The following is a 20,199-nucleotide window of genomic DNA, read 5'->3' on the forward strand; positions in this document are numbered from 1 at the left end:
GAGCTTTGAATGAGTTTTCTGACTGCATTTAAACACAATCATTTTACATGGCGCGTCTGCTTCCGCTGAATTGAGCAGCAGCTGTCAATAAACCAGATAACACATTTAGCTAAATGGGAATGACTGAAAATGAGATTAAATCTAAACTGAAACTGTGCTGTGTTTGTGTGTAGTAATTGTAAGAAATAAACTGATTGCATAATAAATTTATCTATCACTCATTTAAAAGCTGCAATAAAGTAATAATGGCAAATTATGCTTTAATAACAGCTCATTTTAGTTCATTATCAGCTTGTTTCTCCTGCAAACTAACATCCAGCCAGTGGATGGTGCAGGTTTAATCTGTGTCTTCTCTTCCCAGCTGATTTTCCCCGACCAGGTGGAGGGTTTGGTTCTGCTAAACATTGACCCTAATGGCAAAGGATGGATCGACTGGGCCGCCACCAAGGTGCCTCACTTTTCATTTACTCCTAACTCAGATCTGCTGGTCGATTCCTGGCTGTAATAACAGTGTCTGTGTCATTTCTGCAGCTGTCTGGTCTGACCAGCACCATCCCAGATGTGGTGCTGCCGCATCTTTTCAGCCAGGTAGGCTCAGTTCAGTCAAGTTCAATCCACCTTTATTCTCAGTGCCAAATCCCAGCAGCCATCTCAAAGCACCTCACAGGCATAATCAATTTAAGCTAATTCATTGTAATCCAATTAAAATGAATACATATTAGTCCAGTTTACAATAACTGTAAGCCAACCCCCCCCCCCGACCAAAAGCCCATCAATGGAAACCAGTGGATTGCATTGAATCAAAGATTTATTACAAACACACATATTTCACTTGAAAGTAAGTATATATATATATATATATATATATATATATATATATATATATATATATATATATATATATATATATATATATATATATATATTTTATATGCATCATAAATAATTTGTAATATGGTCACTTTCATGTTATGTTTGGACCCTTTTTGAGTCCAGTTGTAAAAGTATATTTCGGCCCGTACAGTCATACGTGTGTTGGTTTGTCTGCAGGAGGAGCTGGTGAGCAACACAGAGCTGGTGCAGAGTTACCGGCAGCAGATCAACAACAATGTCAACCATTTCAATCTGCAGCTCTTCTGGAATATGTACAACAGGTGAACACACACACACAACCACACATACACACAAAGCATACTCTCGTCATTTCAAAGGACACATCAATCTGCAAAAGAGCGAGCACGGCCTCCAAACTAAAAGTGTCATTGACATTCATAATGTTTTTTCTCCACTATAAGCAGTAACACAAATAAACACGAAGCTAAAATCACTTTAACTTTATATTAAATATTCTTGCCTCTTTCAGTCGGAGGGACCTGGAGATGAACCGCACTGGGACGGCGCTCAACGCCAAGACCATAAAGTGAGTCCTCAGATTGTTTTAAGAATGTAGTCTGAAGCACTTTCATGTTTTCATGCTGCCATCCATTCATGACCACATGAGGAGAGAAACACCTTCATTTGGTTTCTTGCTGCCTCCAACATCTGACTGGTGACATTTAAATTTATTATAAAAAGTCATTTGACACATGATACGATAAAGTATGAACAAATGTGAAACTTTTTTTTTTTAATGAAAAAAAAAAACATTTAAACTTTTTCTCATTAATTATAATAACAATAAATACTGATGTAAAAAGAAAAATAATGATACACAAGTAAGATGTTGAAAAAAACTCACAAGAGATGTGGATTCTGTAGGTGTCCTGTGATGCTGGTTGTGGGAGACAACGCCCCCGCTGAGGAGGGAGTGGTGAGTAACATCATGCTTTCCTTTCCGTGTCTCTTCAAATCAAATCAAATCAAATCAAATCAAATCAAATCAAATCAAATCAAATCAAATCCAACTTTATTTCTATAGCACTTTTCGTGCTTAAAAACAATACAAAGTGTTTTACATAATAAAACAATTTACATCAAAATAGATAAAAACACACACACACACACCCATAGACCCCTTTCACCCACCCACAACAACCCTCACCCATGCCCTATTAGCCCCTATATATTTAGTCCAACAGATCACAGCAAGTTATGTGTTGAAACTCAGAAATCTCCACTCAGAAGTCCATCATGTCTGTAGAGTCATATAAGTACATAAAATAAGTGGTTCAGCTCTGTGTCCTGTTGGTTTGGTTGCTCTGTAGTCTGAAACTCTGTTGTGATGCAAAAAAATCAAAAACAAAAACCGGAAGAAGCAAAGACAAAAATCAACATCATGAACCCGAAGATATTATCATTATAATGTGCTTAAATAAAACCAGAAAGTTTGGTCCATGACTCATGTTGTTGGACAAAACATCCCATGTTTACTTATGTTACTTAATAACCAGCAGAAAGCATGTTAAAGTCACACTAACCAAAAGTCCAAAATTAAAATGTCAAATATGCTGCATGAACAAAAACATTTAGCAAAGAACCGGATGAGCAAATAAGACGTGTTGTCGGCGCCAAGGCAAGAAACATTTGCAGGAATTTGCCATTTATGTCGAGGATGACAGAACAGAAACATGCACATATGCAGTCTGTGTGCCGTGCGTCGGTTGCTATGTTCCTGAATCCCTGCTGAGATGACGCCTCCGTTTAGAGTAAATACGTTTTAGTCCAGCTGAGGCTCCAGCCCGCAGACCCCGCTCTCCTTCCTCCCACGTGCTCGTGTTCTGTTCAGTGTTTTGTTCTTGGCATGTAAATGAAGTCCTCGTCTGTTTGTTTTCATTCAGGTAAACAGAAACAGGTCAGCCAGCAGAGACCTGGTTCTGTCTCTCCTCCTGCTCCTCCAGGGACTCTGTATCTGTCCATCTGTGTCTTCCTGTGTGTGTGTGTGTTTGATACAATATGTGTGGATGTGTGTGTGCGTGTGTTCTCCAGGGGACAGATGGCCTCTCTGTGTCTCTGGGGTTTCCTAGTTAGAAGTGGCCCAGATATGTCTGCTTCTGCACCAGTTAATCTGCCCCACGCACACGTTTAGATTAAATCACTCCTCTGCTGGATGGAAGAGGAGGAAGTGGACGGGAAGGGGATGTTATAAAACCGCCTGGAAAAGAGAGCGACGTAGAGAGATGGAAAGTAGGAAGGAGAGCTGGAGAGGAGGAAGAGATGGAGGAAGAGGCTGTTTTATTTAATGTGACAGATGGAGGTCATGTAAATATTTAATTTTTGCAGATATGAGCAGCTGAGGCCGCAGCGTTTGATTCTGCCATATTATTTGCAGAGAGAGGGATATTCATGTTCGGAGATAAATTTGAGACCTTCATTTGCATCTCCAGTCAATCATTTGCAATTGTTTTTGTTGTAAATTTCCCTGATTGTCATCTGGCAGATGAAAACTTTTCATTACAGTAGCATTGAATAGCAACTTTTTTGCATATTGTTGCAGAAATGTGTGCGTGTGTTTTTTTCTTTTTTTTTTTTTAGCAGTCTAGCTTATCAAGGATTAAAAGGAAAGAGAGCAAAATGCTGTCATGCGGTCGTGCGATCATGCATTATGTGTGAAAATCGGTAGACATCTGTCTAATTTGGCCATGTGCACTCTGTGGCTGAATCTCAGCCTGCTGGAGTGACTCATCTCTGCAGCACACTGCAGCATCTGGGTCAGTCACATGCACACAGCATGTTATAGTTTCCATGTTCACATCATTCAAGCAAACTTTCTCTTCAGATTCTAAAGAGAAAGTTTAGATTTTTGTATTTACCGTCTTTAGAGCAGACGCATGTTGCCCTTTTTTCCTCCACTAGCTGACACAACTTCCCCAAGTCTTGACAGAATATCTATAAGTTGCTATAAGAGGAATCACACATATACAATAAACACTTTTTCCACAAGTTCGCAGCAGATAACATACAAAGTGGTATTTGTGTGTGAAGTGATCAGTCTGACTCTGCATCTCTCTTTCAAAGAGTTTATTCTAATTAAAATTTCATCAGCTTGCAGCGACCATGTTTATGCAAATTTGGGCATAAATTAGACTTAAAGCATCTCATTACTGCACATAAGCGTGCACGAAGCAGACTGAGTTTGCGCACACACACACACACACACACACACACACACACACACACACACACACACACACACACACACACACACACACACACACACACTTCAAACCAAGTTGATAGGAAAATAATTGTCAATTTGGCTCTGAAATAATGACATTCTTGTAGTGATGATGAGCCAGCGCAGAGTTGTACCAACCAGCCAATGTGCCGACTTGATTGTAATTTGGTTCATTAAGAAACTAATTTAAGATTCATGCATGAGTGTTTCTGCATCTGGTCATTACACTAAACTGCTCTGAATCTGGGCCTTTTAGCAACATTTCATTTAGTTTTAAATTGTTAGTTTGAATCTGCTGCTTTACAAGAAGAAATATGTGATCATACTTGTCAGGAAGCTGTGGAGATTCATTCATTCATTCATTCAGTGGTAAAATCAGAGGACGGTATGATAAATGCAACAATTTCAGGCAGGTTTTGTTGGATGTTCTTCTTACTGCATCGTTTCTCTTTGCTCACTAAACCCAAAGTGTTGTTTTGTTTTCAAGGTTGAGTGCAACTCCAAGCTGGACCCGACCAACACCACCTTCCTGAAGGTAAATTTCAGTCCTCCTCTCTTCTGACTGCAGCAGCTTGAAGTATCTTTAAAGTCTGTTGGCTGATAAAATGTGAGCTTGGTTATCCACAGCACAACATAGACTCATTATTAACTCACTTTACAGTTAATTTTATTAATTTCATAAACCTAATGTAATCAGCTTTTTCTATATCACACAGAAATAAAGCCCAATGTTATGTTTACTATGAAAACACATAAAACATTAAATTAATACTTTAAGAAAAAGAGCAAATTAGATAGTTGTTTTGGGACAAAAATATTTATACATTTTTCTATCTTTAGTTTGCTGTTGTAACGATTATGGACGGCAGTTCTGTCTTTTCACTGACACCCAGTAACAAACAATGAAACTATACACACACAGCTAATACAGAACATTTTGATTGGATGGACAAAATACATTTAAAGTTCTGCCTGAACATCAAGAACAGAAAATAGACACATAGAGACAAGTCTAAGGACTCAAAAGGGAATTTACAAGAGCAACATAAATCAGAAAGTCAGTAATCAGCGGCAAATAACTAAAGAGAAACTTATCAAAATAAAATCCTAATAATCTGAATAAAAGATAAAAAACAACTTATATAAAAAAGTAAAAAGGCACCATAAATATGTAAAGAAAATCAAAGTAAACACCATCAATAATAGACACCAAACAGCAAGACAGACATGAAGAAAAGAAACATAAAATACAAAAAAAAAAGACATTTTTCATTCAGAAAAATAAAAGGTGCTCAAAAAGATTAAAAACAACTACCAAGAGATGTGTTATGGAGAAAAAATGGTCATAAGATTTCTTTAAAAACATCTTGCTGTTTTTCAGCCCAGAGTGAGTCGTTAGTTTTGACTGTTTTCATGTGGATGTGAAGGACGCCGACGCATTTTTATCTCTTCCATTTTTTATTTCTGTATTTCCCTTTAATTCCTGCTCTAGGAATTAAAGGGAAATACAGTTTCCTTTCTTTTCCCTCTTGCATTTATCGTACAGCGCTCTGGTCATAACTACTTTAGCAATAAAAGAAAGGCTTCAATGTGGTGATGTTGTCAGCTGTCAGCTCTTTGGTTAATGGCTGATCTCCTCTTGTGGCAGATGGCGGACTCTGGCGGACTTCCACAGCTCACACAGGTAACTTTCACATGGAATGGATGAACAATAATCCAGCAAAACCTTAAGAATGTCCATGAATGCATCGTTCCCAATCCTAAATGGCTGACATGTTGTCTTCCAGCCCGGCAAGCTGACCGAAGCCTTCAAGTATTTCCTGCAGGGAATGGGCTACAGTAAGTACGCAGAGATGCTAGCCATGATAGGACGTTTGCGCTTTGGAGTAATTTACTTGTGCAGAGTTATTTCAGCAGCAGTGTGTTGTAGGATTGAGTAAGTGATGTATAACTGCAGAGGGACATGGCTTGTGTTAATCTTGCCCTCTGTCTTCCTTGCCCCGTTCTCTCAGTCGCTTATGTGAAGGATCGGAGGTTGAGTGGAGGGCCAGGTACTTCCTCCTCCCCGTTCACCTCTGACCTCTTACTGCTGCCCTGTTCGATGGCATTTTACAATTTCTTTTCAATTTCCTTCTACTCATTATTTTTGTTTATGAACAATACTTTTGGGCTGTGGTGATTTCTTTTACTTTTGCTCTCATTTCTGGTGTTTTGTCCCGTTTACCCTGAGGACATCAAACCCCATTGTTGTTTTAGCAACACGTTTTTTTTCCTCCAGAGGAAAAATATACTGCCTTCACTTCCCATCCCTCCCCATCCCTTCACCATTGCATCACCAGAAATGCTCTTTGCATGGCGTTCTGCTAGCTTTGAGCAAAGCCTCATGGACTAGGTTCACAGCAAAGCTATAAACAAAAAAAAGAAATACTCCAAAAGTCTCATTAAAAAAAAAACCCAACAAACTGTTAACTAATCTTTAAAGCTCCACCACTGAAATCTAAGACCTTTAATTTAAGACTTTTGTTCCTCATTAAACAAAGACTTCCCAATAAAATAATCTATATAAAACAAGCAGATAGGTAACAAAGTGGAACATTAAGCAGGAAAAATGATGATGTTTTTGTCTGGAACTGATGGAGATGTCCATTTCTATCAGCTCCAAATATGCGACGTAGCATTACTTATCAGTCTCAGGCATCAATGGAGAATATACGTTGCCCTTACATGACTCCCAGTGTCAGACCCCGTCTGATCTGTCCATGACATTAATCCGATTGGCTGTTTCATGACGCAAATAGTTCTGTTGACAGGAAATGGAAGTAATGACAGTAATGACTAAATCTAAACACCTTTTAATTCTTTGCCGTCCCAGATGTAAGGCGACCAACGTGACAGAAAGGATCAGATGTCTGTGATCGTTGGTAAAAATGACAGACTTATGTCAGACAGTGATAGAGCTTCTAAGTTGCTGATATGATGATCACCTTTCAGTGACTGCAGAATGAGCTTCATATACAAACCAACCAATAAGAAAAAAGCAAATATGGACACTTTGATCAACACAATGTGACGCTACCAAAACCAGAATACATCAGCAGAAGCCAAATGTAAATAAGATTTAAATTGTTGTAAGTATGAGGTTTCCTCCTGATCAGACCAGGAAGTTCGCAGCAGAGGAATGTCAACTCTTAACTGGGTGTTAAACCAGTGTGCATTGTTTCATTATGGTAATGTGATTGTTAGAATATTTGATGCTCTTCAGCCGCAGCGTGTAAAGATTTAAGTATTACTGTGGTACCTTATACATAACATCAGATATGATGTCACAGCCTAATTCAAGATATATCCACAGCACAGCTTGCAGTAATCTTTTATCCACAAGTGCCTTTTCCTCTGTGGTGGAGGCATAAACCATTAATCCTAGATGTGGTGCGTTCAAGTGCTACAACATGTAGCATTTTGTTTAAACTGATTAGAGACATTTGCCTTCAGAAAAACTTCCTTACTTTCACCAACAAACAGGATTTATTGAAGAATAAACAATATGATTTTTAAGCTTATTAAAGCACAAACTGAGCCTTGAATGCATGACGCTGACAATGTGTTTCTGCGCAGACACATTCGCAGCTTTAAGTAACAACCCCAACCATTCATGGCTCTTGTCTTCTTCACCAGCTACAAAGAGGGATGTTCTTCAGTTGTCCACATTAGCATGTACTCCCTCCATCTCCCCTACATGAAGTGATTACACTCTTTCTTCACAGACTAAAATACTCACTTTAAAATGTTTTTTGCTCCTCGTTCCCAGTGCCCTCAGCCAGTATGACTCGCCTGGCGCGCTCCAGGACAGCCTCCCTGACCAGCGCCGGCTCCATGGAGGGAAACCGCTCCCGGGCCTGCACTAACTCGGACAGCAGCGAGGGAGTCGGCGCCGTCACCCAAACCATGGAGGTGTCGTGCTGAAAAGTGAAAGGAAACAAAGAGAGAGAGGAGGAGGGGGAGGTTTAGAGGGGATGGAGAGGGAAAGCAAGAAACACAAAAATGGAGGATGAGTGTGCAGATAGAGAGCAGAGTGAAAAAAAAAAAGTTTGATAAAGGGAAAAAAAAGTAACAGCTCTCTCCGTCTTCATCTTTCGCCTCCGGATCCTTTTGTCTGCCATCTTCTTTCCTCCATCACTGTAAGATACCATACGTATAGTCACTAATGCACCAAACTCACCACCAACTTCCTCCCCGTCTCCCCTTTGCCAAACACTTAAAGATTTAAGCAGCTGGTTTTGTTCTTGAAGTGTCATTCTTGTGTTTGCTAAGTGTTTCCTCCATTCTTTGCTTGCGCCCATTCACCCCCCCCCCCCCCCCCCCCCCCCCAACACACACACAGATACTCACAAAAGTAGTAATACGTAACCCTTTTTTTGTCAACAATTCACATAACATGAATTCATAAAACAGCTGCTTTTAACATCATAAATGAAAAGGGAAATGATGTCGAATATGACGAGGAAAGAGGACCTTTTCAGGCGTTCCACATGGGGAAAAAAAACTGATAAAATGTTATGCATGAGTATCTTGAAAGTAGTTAATATTTTGGGAAAATGTAAGTATCTCTCTCTGTGAAGTTAGTAAGGACAGTGGCCTCTCCGGGGGTGGGAGGTGAGAAGCGAGGAGGTGCGTCCGGAGTCCGACAGACAGCAGAACACCGTCTCATCATAGCCGAGTTCACCTGTAGCGTTTAGAGAGGAACTGTTAGCTTGTTTTAGATCATAGGTAGAACACAGCACATTTCTTTAAAGCTGCACTTGGTAAGATTTTACTTGAAACCTCTAAACAAATATCAGCATACATGTTCTCTAACCCGGGCCTCTTATTTTTCTTCCCTTGTAATCCAACTTGATACAACTATGACACTATGTCGTTTGAAGAGCTTGGAAGTTTAATGACTTCAGTCCACAAAGTTAAACTTCAGCTAGTCATAAGCACTCCTAGCGTCATCTTTTATATTTCCATGATAGCATGTAGCGAATACGGCTGTCGTGCTTAATTCACATTATGTTGCGGAAGAAGACAATCTGGAGCTGTGTGTTGTTATGTGAGGAAAATGCGCATTTACTGAAGAAATTGCAAGTGTGATCGCTCTTGCAGCTCGTGTCACTCTACGTGGACATCCGCTGCAAGTTGAACTGGCCGTAACTTTTAAAAGTAAAACATGTTTTATATATTTTACATTACTGGAGAAGTAGTGATTCATCTTTCAATTTTAGTGCCTCCTTTAGAAAAAAAATGCATGAATACTAGGTTTATATGTGGTGTTGGTATGTATACACGAGCCAAGTTTTAGATTAGAACCCCAGAGCAAGTTCAGTAAAATAGGTAAGATTTGACAACAACAACAACAACAAATATTAACCAATCAGACACAGATAACATGGTCTGCCTTCTGGATAATGATAAACTAAACTTTATTGGTGCCATGTATGGTTAAAAAAAAAAATAAAAAATTGAGGGTAAACCGATTAATACTTTATTCTAAAAAAGGGAAAAGCATGGAAATTATGATGAAAATAATGATGGTAATGATGTGGCCAATTCCTATATTCATCATCCAATGAATGCTGGGGGTCACATCACAAACATATAGTAATTATAGTTCTTTATAATTACTGCATATTTGTGTTGCATATTGATTATTTGATCATATACTCTGAATTTCTGACTTCAGAGAAAAGACAGCATCCCATGACATTGACCTATTGGTATCCTGATATCTCTTGTTTAGCCTGTGGAGAAATGTTCTGTAATAGTTTAGGCTGTGTTAGTTTTTGTATGTGTTAGCGTATGTGAATTACAATCTGCACATTCTGCAGGCTCATGTGATTCGGCTGTTCAGGCAGACTCAGAAAAGATGAAAAGCAAATCTATTCTTTTTATGAACCCAAGGGTGGATTCAGTCTGCAGTGTCTGAACAGACCGCTAACACGTGTAGCCGGTCATGAAAACACGTTGCATTCGCGAAGAAGTGTCATAGAGCTTTGTGCTGTGAATTTTGTAATTCTGTGTGACTAGTTAGCATGAAAATGTTTTGCATGCTTCCAAACTAATCATGGATGACAACAAGGTTGACGCTAAAACAGTGAGGGGTTGGGGCAGTAGCATGTAGCTTTTGCTGCGCTAAAAGAGCATTGTACTGACTTTCCTATCTGCTGAAGTTTAGGTGAATAATGATATTTTGAGAAAGAAGGCTTTTGGCCATATTTTAATGTCCTTTATTAGCTTGTGGGTGATTTTGAACAGTCTAGATTTTTTCTTAAAAAAAAAAAAAAAAAAAATCCTCTGAACTAGATTTTACTGGATCACACAGATATTATGAATTAAGCAGTTTGCACCAACATAGGATGACGTTCAAAGATTAATGTTTTTGTGAGTATTTTGAAAGAACTCCTGTGGCTACGTGTGTGCAACAACTTTAAGCTAGTAAAGTTTAGAAGAAGTAAATGCATTTATTCATGAAAGTTACAGGACACATCTCTTGGCTTTGTGAAGCCATGATTGGAGCTTCGAGTGTGTCGGACTGGAAAATCAGGAACAATAAGTAATCTCTAGCAAAGATCACATATGATAGACTGAAACATATTAGCATGTAGAAGAACGTATTTATATGTAATCCAGGTTGTATTAAATATGTTAAGCTGCTTGAAAGACTTTGTTATGGGCTGCATAACGTTATGTGTAGTGTTAGCATGGATGCATGGATCATCTGATATGTTTGTGGAAATGCTTTTTGCCCTCTGATGTGACAAACTTGAGCCAAATAGTCTATAGTTTTTGAAAAAAAATTCTCCTTCATGACACATGATGTTGAACGTGACATCACAGACAGGCCCCGACTGGTGAACATGAGTACTTTGCTGAGGTCACGCTCTAAAATATGGTCACTGAAATCCAAGTGGGATTAGGAACGGCATCGTGGAACATAACTGAGTGCAGCTTTAAGCTCTGTGTGTCATCTCACATTTTAAGACAAGTTACTACATTAGCATAGTGTAGAAGTATTTATTACCACGTATTTGCATGTAGTTGTGAAAGTGTTTTAGAACATTCTAGTATGAGTAGTATCCAATATGAGGCCATTCGTTAGCACCTTCCATGTGGCTAGTTGACTAGAGCCATAGATGCAACCACTTTCATTTGTCTGTAGTTCCACTGCATGAATGTGGTTCTGTCCGTAGGCGGCTCTTTGTGGTCTCCAACTTAACTCGACAATCACACTCTGACCCAAACCAAACCAGACCGGTGGGAACCGAGCAGGACAAGGCTGACCTAGCTAGCTAATTTCCTTTACAGCACCCAGCCTCTCTGCGTGAATATACCAAAGCAACCCACCCACACAAACAAATATACATTGTTCGCATCCACACACTCACATTTTGTCACAACTACTGAAAGAAAAGTTGCGTGGGCTGGGTTTTGTAATGGAAACTGTGCCAAAGAAGTAACCAAACTACACAAAAACACTCATAAGGAATCCATCCGTCTGTGGTCAGTTGGTGTTTTGATGTGCTGTGTAACCATAAACTCACCAGTATAGTGCTTTTTAGTGCATATATACAGTAAGTGTAGGTTTAGTCTAGAGAAGCAGTGTGCTGTTGTCTGCTGTAATCCTGGACCACCTATGAGCTGTAAGACATGGCATCCCTTGGTTTTTTTTCTATCTTCTTTTAGGGTGCATCAGCGTGCAGTCTTCAGGTACTATCACTTCACTTCTTCCTGCTCTCAGTTGTAGAAACAAAAACTCTTCAGTCCCCTGTCAGATGGGACATAGCTTCCAATTGCTGAGGTGTGCGTTATATGAGGTCGCCTGTAAGGGGCGGGGCTTTTTTGGCGCCATTTGGGCTCCAAGCTCTGAATGTAGGGCAACTCCCAGCCACCTTAAAAGAAACCCCCTCCTCCTTAAAAAGTAAAAAAAAAAAAAAAACTAAATAAAACTCACAAGGTGCCCCGGCTCTCACAGGCAAACCCAGCCGCACCCTAAAGGGCTATCAGCTGAAGTCACTTTTTAAGATGTTGTCATTCTTCTAAGCACCAGGGGGCGCTAAAGTCTAACAAGCTGACGGAAATGAGGGTTTTACTTATTTGGATGCAAAGATCTTAAAAGATTTGCAATTAAAACAGAGAGAGATGCTGACCTGAAATATAGTTGAATGAATGTTAAAAAGGAAAAGAATGTGAATTTGTCAAAGCATGAGAGATTAATCGTTGTTTCAGCTATCGAATAAGCTTAATGTTTTAAACATATAGAGGAGGAGATGCGAGGCCAGGCCAACACCTCCACATGCTCATCGAGGTTGCTCATCATTCAGTGTTTCTTCACAAAGCTATTCTCTGCCATCTACACTTTGGTTTCCTCCTACACCACTTCTAGCCACACTGCCTGGGGGGGCTCCTGAATGTATCTCGTCCCTTTTGAAGTGCTGTACAGTATTGTCAACCTACACCTCATTCTCACCAGGGTTTGCACTTCTTATCTATGCCCCCACTCTTCTGGCATTTAACCTTTTACATGAAGAACCACTTCTTTCCTCTTCAAAAGGTCTTTTAATAGTAAGGTCGACTTGTGAAAGTCTGCAGCTCCTATCAGCTGGCACCGGATCGGTTTGTACAGACCTTGGTCCTCCTTCCTCTTGTAGATACTTTTTATTTATAGAGCAGGTTACCTGAACCAAACACTAACGCTACTGTAATGTGAGAAAACACTTTTCTGTTTCTCTTCCCTCTGAGTTTTTTTTATAGGCAAACGTAGGGTGTAACTTCATCTTGATTTAATGATCTTGACTCGTACGTTACTACTACTCTTATGCTTCTTCTTACTGCCATTATGACTGATTTGTATGAAGCAATAAGTTGGTTTTTCTTTTCTTGTTTGGATTGTTTCATATTGTGGGAGTCTACCCTGTTAGCTTGTTTCACAACAGTAGAAAGACTCTTACCTGCTTTGTTGTCATTCAAATGTGTACTGTAAAATTTTAATATATTATATATACATTATAAATAAAAATTACAAAGTTAGATGTCTTTGTCCATGTACTGATCAAGTAACAAGTAAGAAATAAAGACTTAATGTTAGAATTTAATGAGTCAGGTGTCTCATTTTATCTTTTTTTTAGCCGTATGTGTGATGAACTTCTTCCTAAAACCTCATATGCCTTTTATCAAAACCGCCCAAATTCAGGCTATTAAGGCAAAGAGTTTCATGCACCACAACTCTGCTTCTGCAAAACCAATATTAAATCTATCAAAGCGCCTAACCTACACAGGGAAGAGCTTATAATAAATATACTTGACTTAATGCTCTACAGAACCAACAACATGATGCATGGTGGTCTTGAGGTAATATTGGTTAGAAATTTGGTCCTGCGTCAGACATTTAATCCTTTCACTGATGTGGATGATAAGCAGCAGGTTTCTATGCTCAGACCTGTTATTTTGACTGAGAAGCACTGAATAGAATGATAAAACTAAAGTTGTGAAAATATATGTGTACATTATATCTGCCTTTGGTGTGATAATCTTTCTGAAATGTCTGAGAAATATGAGTGAAACCAGAGAGCAACAAGACATGGGAGGATACTTGAAAATAGGGTACATTTTAACAAGCTCTTTTTGTCTTCTGTAACAGTCTCACAAATGGCTGTGGAGGCCGGCAGCTGGAAGACTTTAAAGACTGAAAATAAGGAAGGGACTGTGGGATCCACCAAGATTGTAAGAGCTAAAGAACAAAAACAAACAAAAAATGACTTTCATTTTCATTTATTAAAAATTATCCATTTCTTTTGTGTTGCTTTTAGATTTAGATGTAGATTTTAATTCCTTCCCGATGTGTTTCAACTGCTCCTCATTGGTCTTCTGGCTTAATGAAATCCTCAATCTGTCCAGCATCTGTTTTCTTTGAGTGAATGAACCTTTGTTTACACCTGCCTTTGTAAAGCTTTGTGAAGCTTAGTAAAGTTGGTTGATTTCTTCCACCTGCCAGTCTCTATAATGAGTCACACGGCTCCTAAAAGCAAGACTGAGTCACCAATAAACTTTATTCAGGAGGCTTTTTGACATCCAGTCAAGCTGCTTGGTCCAGTTAGTGTACATTGCTCTGAAGTTTGCACTGTTCAAAGCAAACATGCACAGAAAACCCTTGAATCTACCAACAGTTTAAGCATAAACTTAACAGGGTGTAAATCATGAGTTTTATCATGATATTTGTTTGTCGATATTACAAAATGATACCGTTTTGATGTGTTCAATGAAACACCAACGTTTCTCCTGAAGTTCATCAGCGTGTTTGTGAGAAATGAAGTGATACATTCATAATCATATTTCTTTTAAATTCGACTGATAGAAGAAAAATCATGAAAAAAAGACCAAAAACTGTTATTGGTGAATTTGGAAGAATTTAGGTGTGAATAACTGAGATTACTGCATGTAAGTGTATGTGTCATGTGTTTTCTCAAACAAAAGCTTGTAAGAAACCAGTTTGGAGTCGCTATAGGCATGCAGCATCTGGTCCACTGGACTGTAGTTCAGGGACAGAATATTGGGAGACATCTTGTTGATGAAGATGCCGATGTTGAAATTCTCCTTCCCTGTCGATGTGTCAAACGAATAAAAGATCTCCTCCACAGTTTTGTCAACGTAGCGTGTGGCGTAGAGGATGCCGCAGGCCATAAAGGTGTTGGTCACACTCTGCTTGTAGACAGAAGTGTACCAGGTTTGACTGAGCTTCAGCTGTTGATCCAGCTTCACTTTGGACAGAACCAGATTGCCAAAGTTCTGGGTGGTGGTATAGATCACCCAGATGCCCGACTCATCGGTGGCTAGGTCCAGGTCAGTGTACGGGTAGCATTCTTCAAGGTGGCAGAAGTTACCCTTGGAGTTATACCTAGAAGGAAAGATGGGATTAATGGAAAACCTCAAGCTTTGTTTTTCTGGCTTTTGAATATAATTACAGAAAAGAGAAAAAAGAAAAAGAGAAAAAAGAAGCTAAATTTAACTTTTTTCTTTTTTTTTTACTCCAAAACATCTGCAATCCATAATTTCATAGCTTCTCTTAAAATGCTGTACTTTTACCACAAAACATATATATAATTTATTAATTCATTTATTTTTAACCTGATCTGTTGTGACTTCCCACATTTCTAATGTTTTCACAGCAGAAATACTTTAAGCACCAACCTTGTGCCTTTGGGTAATTCTAATCTGATGATGCTTTTGGTGGTCAGGTTAAACTGACAGACAGCATCTGTGTTGTAACAGTTGTAGTACAAAGCCCCTCCATACAGAACCACGTTTGGACCCTGGATGGTGTTGGTGGTCGGGTTGTTTGGGTGGATCTGGACATTACCTGGTAGAAAAACAACAGGAAGTCAAAAGCATTAAGCTCATTAATGAATGAATGAATTTATCCCATAAAAAGAGAGACCAAAAGATTTGCGTTTTCCAAGTAACCTGTGCACATGTGCACACTTGAGATAAGAGTCACAGTCATGCTAATTAATGTATCTTTATGGGCAAAACTAGTGTGTGTGTAATCAGAATGTTTTTGACGTTGAAATGAGAATAATCCTCTTTTAGAGCTATCTGTTTTAACACATTAAGTCAGATCAACCATAGGCTTAAAGACACAATGTGTAAGAATGGTCACCATCTAGTGATAAAGATTAAAATCAGAATGACTGCAAATGCCAAGCACAGTTGTAAATGGACAGTAGCTGCCAGTGGCCAAAATTCTCCCAGACATAAGTCTGTTTTTATCTTCAGTGGCCTCGGTTGCAATGACCAACGCACAGTAACAACCTCGAAATTGTTTATAAGCACTGTCTTCTTCTAAGTGATTTTTAAGGCACACAGAAGCACCTAGCACCTATCAACTTTGAGATTGATGCATCAATCTCAAAGTTGGCTGACATTCTCACCAGAGGAAGAACCTGCTAGAGAGGTTTAAATAATTTTCAACATCTTTCTATTGAAGAAAAACGTCAATGTATGCTACTGGTTGTGATGACGCAAGTTAAATTGTTTGGGGACTGCTATTAAATCAATTGGCGAGTTTTGCACATTTTTATTGGTGTCTTACAATCTTGAATTTGTTAGATTAAGCAGGCACTTAACCTGCTTAATCATTTTGTGTGTCCGATGCAGTTTGCAACTGTCACGTGTCTAGGTAGAATCTAGGTAGCGTCTAGGTAGCATCTAGGTAGCATCTAGGTAGCATACAGGTAGCATCTAGGTGGCATCCAGGTAGCATCCAGGTAGCATCTAGGTAGCATTCTGGTAGCATTTAAGTAGCATCCAGGTAGCATCTAGGTAGCATTTAAGTAGTATGTACGTAGCATCCAGGTAGCATCTAGGTAGCATTCTGGTAGCATCTATGTAGCATCCAGGTAGCATCTAAGTAGCATCCAGGTAGCATCTAGGTAGCATCCAGGTAGCATCTAAGTAGCATCCAGGTAGCATTCTGGTAGCATTTAAGTAGCATCCTGTTAGCATCTATGTAGCATCCAGCTAGCATCTAAGTAGCATCTAGGTAGCATCCAGGAGGCATCTAGGTAGCATCCAGGAGGCATCTAGGTAGCATCCAGGAGGCATCTAGGTAGCATCCAGGTAGCATCTACGTAGCATCCAGGTAGCATCTAAGTAGCATCCAGGTAGCATTCTGGTAGCATTTAAGTAGCATCTACGTAGCATCCAGGTAGCATCTAGGTAGCATTCTGGTAGCATCTAAGTAGCATCCAGGTAGCATCTAAGTAGCATCCAGGTAGCATCTAGGTAGCTTATAGGTAGCATCAAGCTAGCACTGCATGTTCCTGCTACCTAGATGTAACTATGTCAGCTCAGAGTTCAGCTCCATACCTGGGACGCTCACCCCAGCAATCAGGGAGCTCAGACTGGAGTATTGGCGGATGTAGTTGGAATGTCTGTTGCTGGACGTCATCAATACAAGCCAATGCCAGCTTTCTTTTCCAGCCTCTGGTTTGGGATCTCGCCCCCAGGCTCCATACATGTATGAGCCTGGATATTCCCCTGCTGTGAAGACCCTCGGACCAGAGATGTTCAGGAACCGACCATGGGGACAAGTACCTGGGGGAGGAAACAATACAAAACATGAAGAAGAAATAAAGGCATTTCATCATCTTGTTTTCACATAGTTCAGCTTGTGGTAATGAGAGTTTTGGAACTCACCCTCTGGAGAAAGAGTGGGTTTGGGGGTGGGGTGTAATCCATTCCTGCATTGGTCCAGGTCTCTCTTTAGACGCTGGTTTGCTTGCTGACTTTTCACCACCTGCATGGTGTCAAACTCCTCCAGCTCCTGCATGTCTCCTTTAACATCTACCAGCTTAGATAAAAACACACACAAGGATTTAATAAAAACACACTACGCATCTTCAACAGAAAGGTTGTTTCCTCCCAAAAAGCTACATACAGGACTCATTGCCCACAGGGAGGTTATAGACTGACCTGCTGTAAAAAAGTGTTATCAATTTCATTTAGTTTCTGTCAACTGGAGTGTTAACATAACTGGTTATGGAGTAAACTAAGAGCAACCTTGAAAGCACTTGTTAAAAAATGCATCATGAAGTGTTCAGTTTAAGTAATTATTTACTTAGAATGATAGATTACACATAGATAGCAGCTCCAAACATGTTTTTTAATGGTTGAAAAGCCCCTTTAATATTAAGCTGGTGCAAACATGCAGAGAAGGAAAGAAAACACTGTGAATGATTGTGTTTGAAAAAGTTGGAGGAGATGTTAGCCTGGTAAATATAGATGCTACAAGCAAATAAATATCCATAAATTATAGTTGTTTATGGAGAGCAGCACATCTCCTTCAGTCATTTCATATAAATATAAGCTGATATCAGCTGGGCTAATGCTAGGTACTTGGATAAGTGGGATCATCATCATGTAACTGTCTTGACTTGTCTGCATGCCTGTACGGCAAAACGGAGCCTCGAATTTTTTTGCATGATGTAGATGCTCACAAATCTGCCTAAATTCCTAACAAGCTGTGACAAACCGAGTTAGTGCGGGAAACTAGCTCTGCCTGGAAAACAGAGTCCGGGAATACGTAGTCAGTGCAGATTTCTATGTGTATACGTAGTTTTAGTCATGATGCTACATGCATACATTAACCATCAGGATACATTTAAATGTCTATCCATCCATCTTTTCTCAAATGTCTTGTCCAATTCAGGGACATGGGAAGCTGGAGCCTATCCCAGCAATCATTGGGCATGAGGCTGGGTACACACTGGACAGGTCGCTAGTCCATCACAGGACCAACAGAGAGACAAACAACCACAACTAACCAGTTAACTCAATATGCATGTCATGGGACGGTGGGAGGAAGCCATCCAATGACATGAAAAATTAACCACAATGTTTGTCCATGCAAAGATCTTCCTGCCTGGCTTCTTTGAGTAATTTTTAAATACTGAGATGAACAAAACAGTCCCGACTCTGAGTGTCTTGGAGTTTCTTGAGTGCAAGCTGTCTGCTTCATATTCCTCTGGCTTCATGAGGAGACTAATTTATCATTTGTTTCACCATAACTTTAATTTAAATTCTGATTCTGAGGACTTGTGAAGAGTGAATCAACATTTTCGCTGCTCAGTTGTTGCTTACTTTACATAAAAAAGGTCAAAATTAAAGATACTGTGCAAACTTTATGAGTTACAAATAACTGATGGCCACATCAACATTTTGCTTGCCTTAGTAAGCCTCCTGACTTGCACCAGAAACAGGATATTAAATCACATTATGTCATTTAACCACGCTGCACTGCTTTCTGGGATGTTTGCTTTTGCTGCTATGTTTTCTTCATTCATTTTGCTTACTGTTGACGTTAAGGTTATTAATATCTTCTCTGCTAGCTGCATACTAAATCCACTGAAATCCTGTAGCAGAGGCCTGTTATAGTCTCTGAAACACAACTTAAAACTAGAGTCAAAGACAGTCTGAGGGCTTTAAAGTTGACCATTTTTTTTTTGTTTTTTTTTGTTTGTTTTTTTTAATCAAGAAACTTGCTTCCTGACTTTCTACATTTGATTAATATCACATTTAAAGAACTTATTGGATCAATTTTTTTTGTCCATTTTATTTGGTTATCACATGCACTGGTATGGTTTTGACTGGCTGCTTATATTTGATTTTCATTTATTTGGCGCACTTTTAAGGTTTAATATACAACAAATGCACAAATCAACCTGTTTTGTCTTATTATTTGTTAGTGAAACAACATCAAATTTGAAAATGTGCAGCAAAGATAAAGATTGTTGTTATTAATAAGCTCTCTGAAACATTTTTTTTCCCAAGCTGATCACTTTCCTCAGTGAAAGACAGTCGCATGATTCTGATTTTCTAAATTGAGATTCCAAACTTTTGGAGTTATGTGGGACAAAAATAAATTAAGCAGTAAATTTGCATGAATATCATTCTGTAGGACAGCAGTCATACGATAAAATCAGTTTGCAACATGCAGCTGGGAATATACCTGCAGAGTGGCGTCAGCAGAGAGGTCCAGGTGAGCCAGCGCGGTGCTGTTCAGCTTATCCAGCAGCTGCTTGATCTCAGCAAGTTCGTTCTCTATGACGTGCAAACTGAGAGCTCCGTACAGCTCTCCATCGTTCTCCTTCTCCAGCATCTCCACATCCTTCTCCAGCTCTGGAAGCCGTCGATCCAAACCCAGCAGAAGACTCTCCAAGTCGAATGTCTGTGAGGACAGCAGCATTGACAGTCGGCATCGGTGCAGACGTGATGGGGGTTGGAATTACCAGGATTGATTACCTTTTCTGGAGTGATGTTCTTGTTGCAGAGTGAAGCACTGTCCTGCACGGTTTTCAGCTTGTCAAAAGGAAAGGCCTTCTCTGAGCTACTGAGCTCACACAGACACTTGGCAGGCGGCACTGTCTGGAATCACCAATATAACCAACACCAGGTCAGGCACGTGCTTAAACTGAACCCAATAAGAAGTTAATGGTTATAACTTGTGTGTTTCTTACCTGCTGGGTGATGGTGAACAGAGAACAAAGCAGAACGAT

At 39.6% G+C, this 20,199-nt stretch overlaps 2 protein-coding genes across 6 annotated transcripts in view; one reads left to right on the plus strand and one right to left on the minus strand.

The window, feature by feature from the left end:
• ndrg4 (NDRG family member 4) overlaps nucleotides 1-8,077 on the plus strand; it is a gene marked incomplete at both ends in the record, with an annotated part of 64,798 nt that extends 56,721 nt beyond the window's left edge. For 4 of the 5 annotated variants that reach the window (XM_079246633.1, XM_079246635.1, XM_079246634.1 and 1 more), the window contains 10 exons: nucleotides 362-448; nucleotides 532-588; nucleotides 1,051-1,154; nucleotides 1,364-1,420; nucleotides 1,759-1,810; nucleotides 4,602-4,649; nucleotides 5,763-5,798; nucleotides 5,902-5,953; nucleotides 6,127-6,165; nucleotides 7,923-8,077. In XM_079246633.1, the coding sequence (XP_079102759.1) occupies nucleotides 362-448; nucleotides 532-588; nucleotides 1,051-1,154; nucleotides 1,364-1,420; nucleotides 1,759-1,810; nucleotides 4,602-4,649; nucleotides 5,763-5,798; nucleotides 5,902-5,953; nucleotides 6,127-6,165; nucleotides 7,923-8,077 (687 nt within the window). The remainder of the gene's footprint in view (nucleotides 1-361; nucleotides 449-531; nucleotides 589-1,050; nucleotides 1,155-1,363; nucleotides 1,421-1,758; nucleotides 1,811-4,601; nucleotides 4,650-5,762; nucleotides 5,799-5,901; nucleotides 5,954-6,126; nucleotides 6,166-7,922) is intronic. The other variant, XM_079246636.1, reaches the window with a different exon arrangement.
• Nucleotides 8,078-14,049: 5,972 nt separating this feature from the next.
• The window catches only part of LOC306761045 (olfactomedin-4-like), a 6,193-nt gene continuing 43 nt past the window's right edge, over nucleotides 14,050-20,199 (minus strand). The window contains exons 1-7 of the mRNA XM_079247128.1: nucleotides 20,161-20,199; nucleotides 19,946-20,068; nucleotides 19,653-19,871; nucleotides 17,342-17,495; nucleotides 17,012-17,239; nucleotides 15,335-15,503; nucleotides 14,050-15,041 (exon numbers count right to left, since the gene is read on the minus strand). The exon at nucleotides 20,161-20,199 is cut by the window's right edge and continues 43 nt beyond it. Of these exons, the coding sequence (XP_079103254.1) occupies nucleotides 14,576-15,041; nucleotides 15,335-15,503; nucleotides 17,012-17,239; nucleotides 17,342-17,495; nucleotides 19,653-19,871; nucleotides 19,946-20,068; nucleotides 20,161-20,199 (1,398 nt within the window). The 3' untranslated portion in view covers nucleotides 14,050-14,575. The remainder of the gene's footprint in view (nucleotides 15,042-15,334; nucleotides 15,504-17,011; nucleotides 17,240-17,341; nucleotides 17,496-19,652; nucleotides 19,872-19,945; nucleotides 20,069-20,160) is intronic.

This window comes from Telmatherina bonti (genome assembly GCF_933228915.1).
Source record: "Telmatherina bonti genome assembly, chromosome: 2".
NCBI classification, from domain to species: domain Eukaryota; kingdom Metazoa; phylum Chordata; class Actinopteri; order Atheriniformes; family Telmatherinidae; genus Telmatherina; species Telmatherina bonti.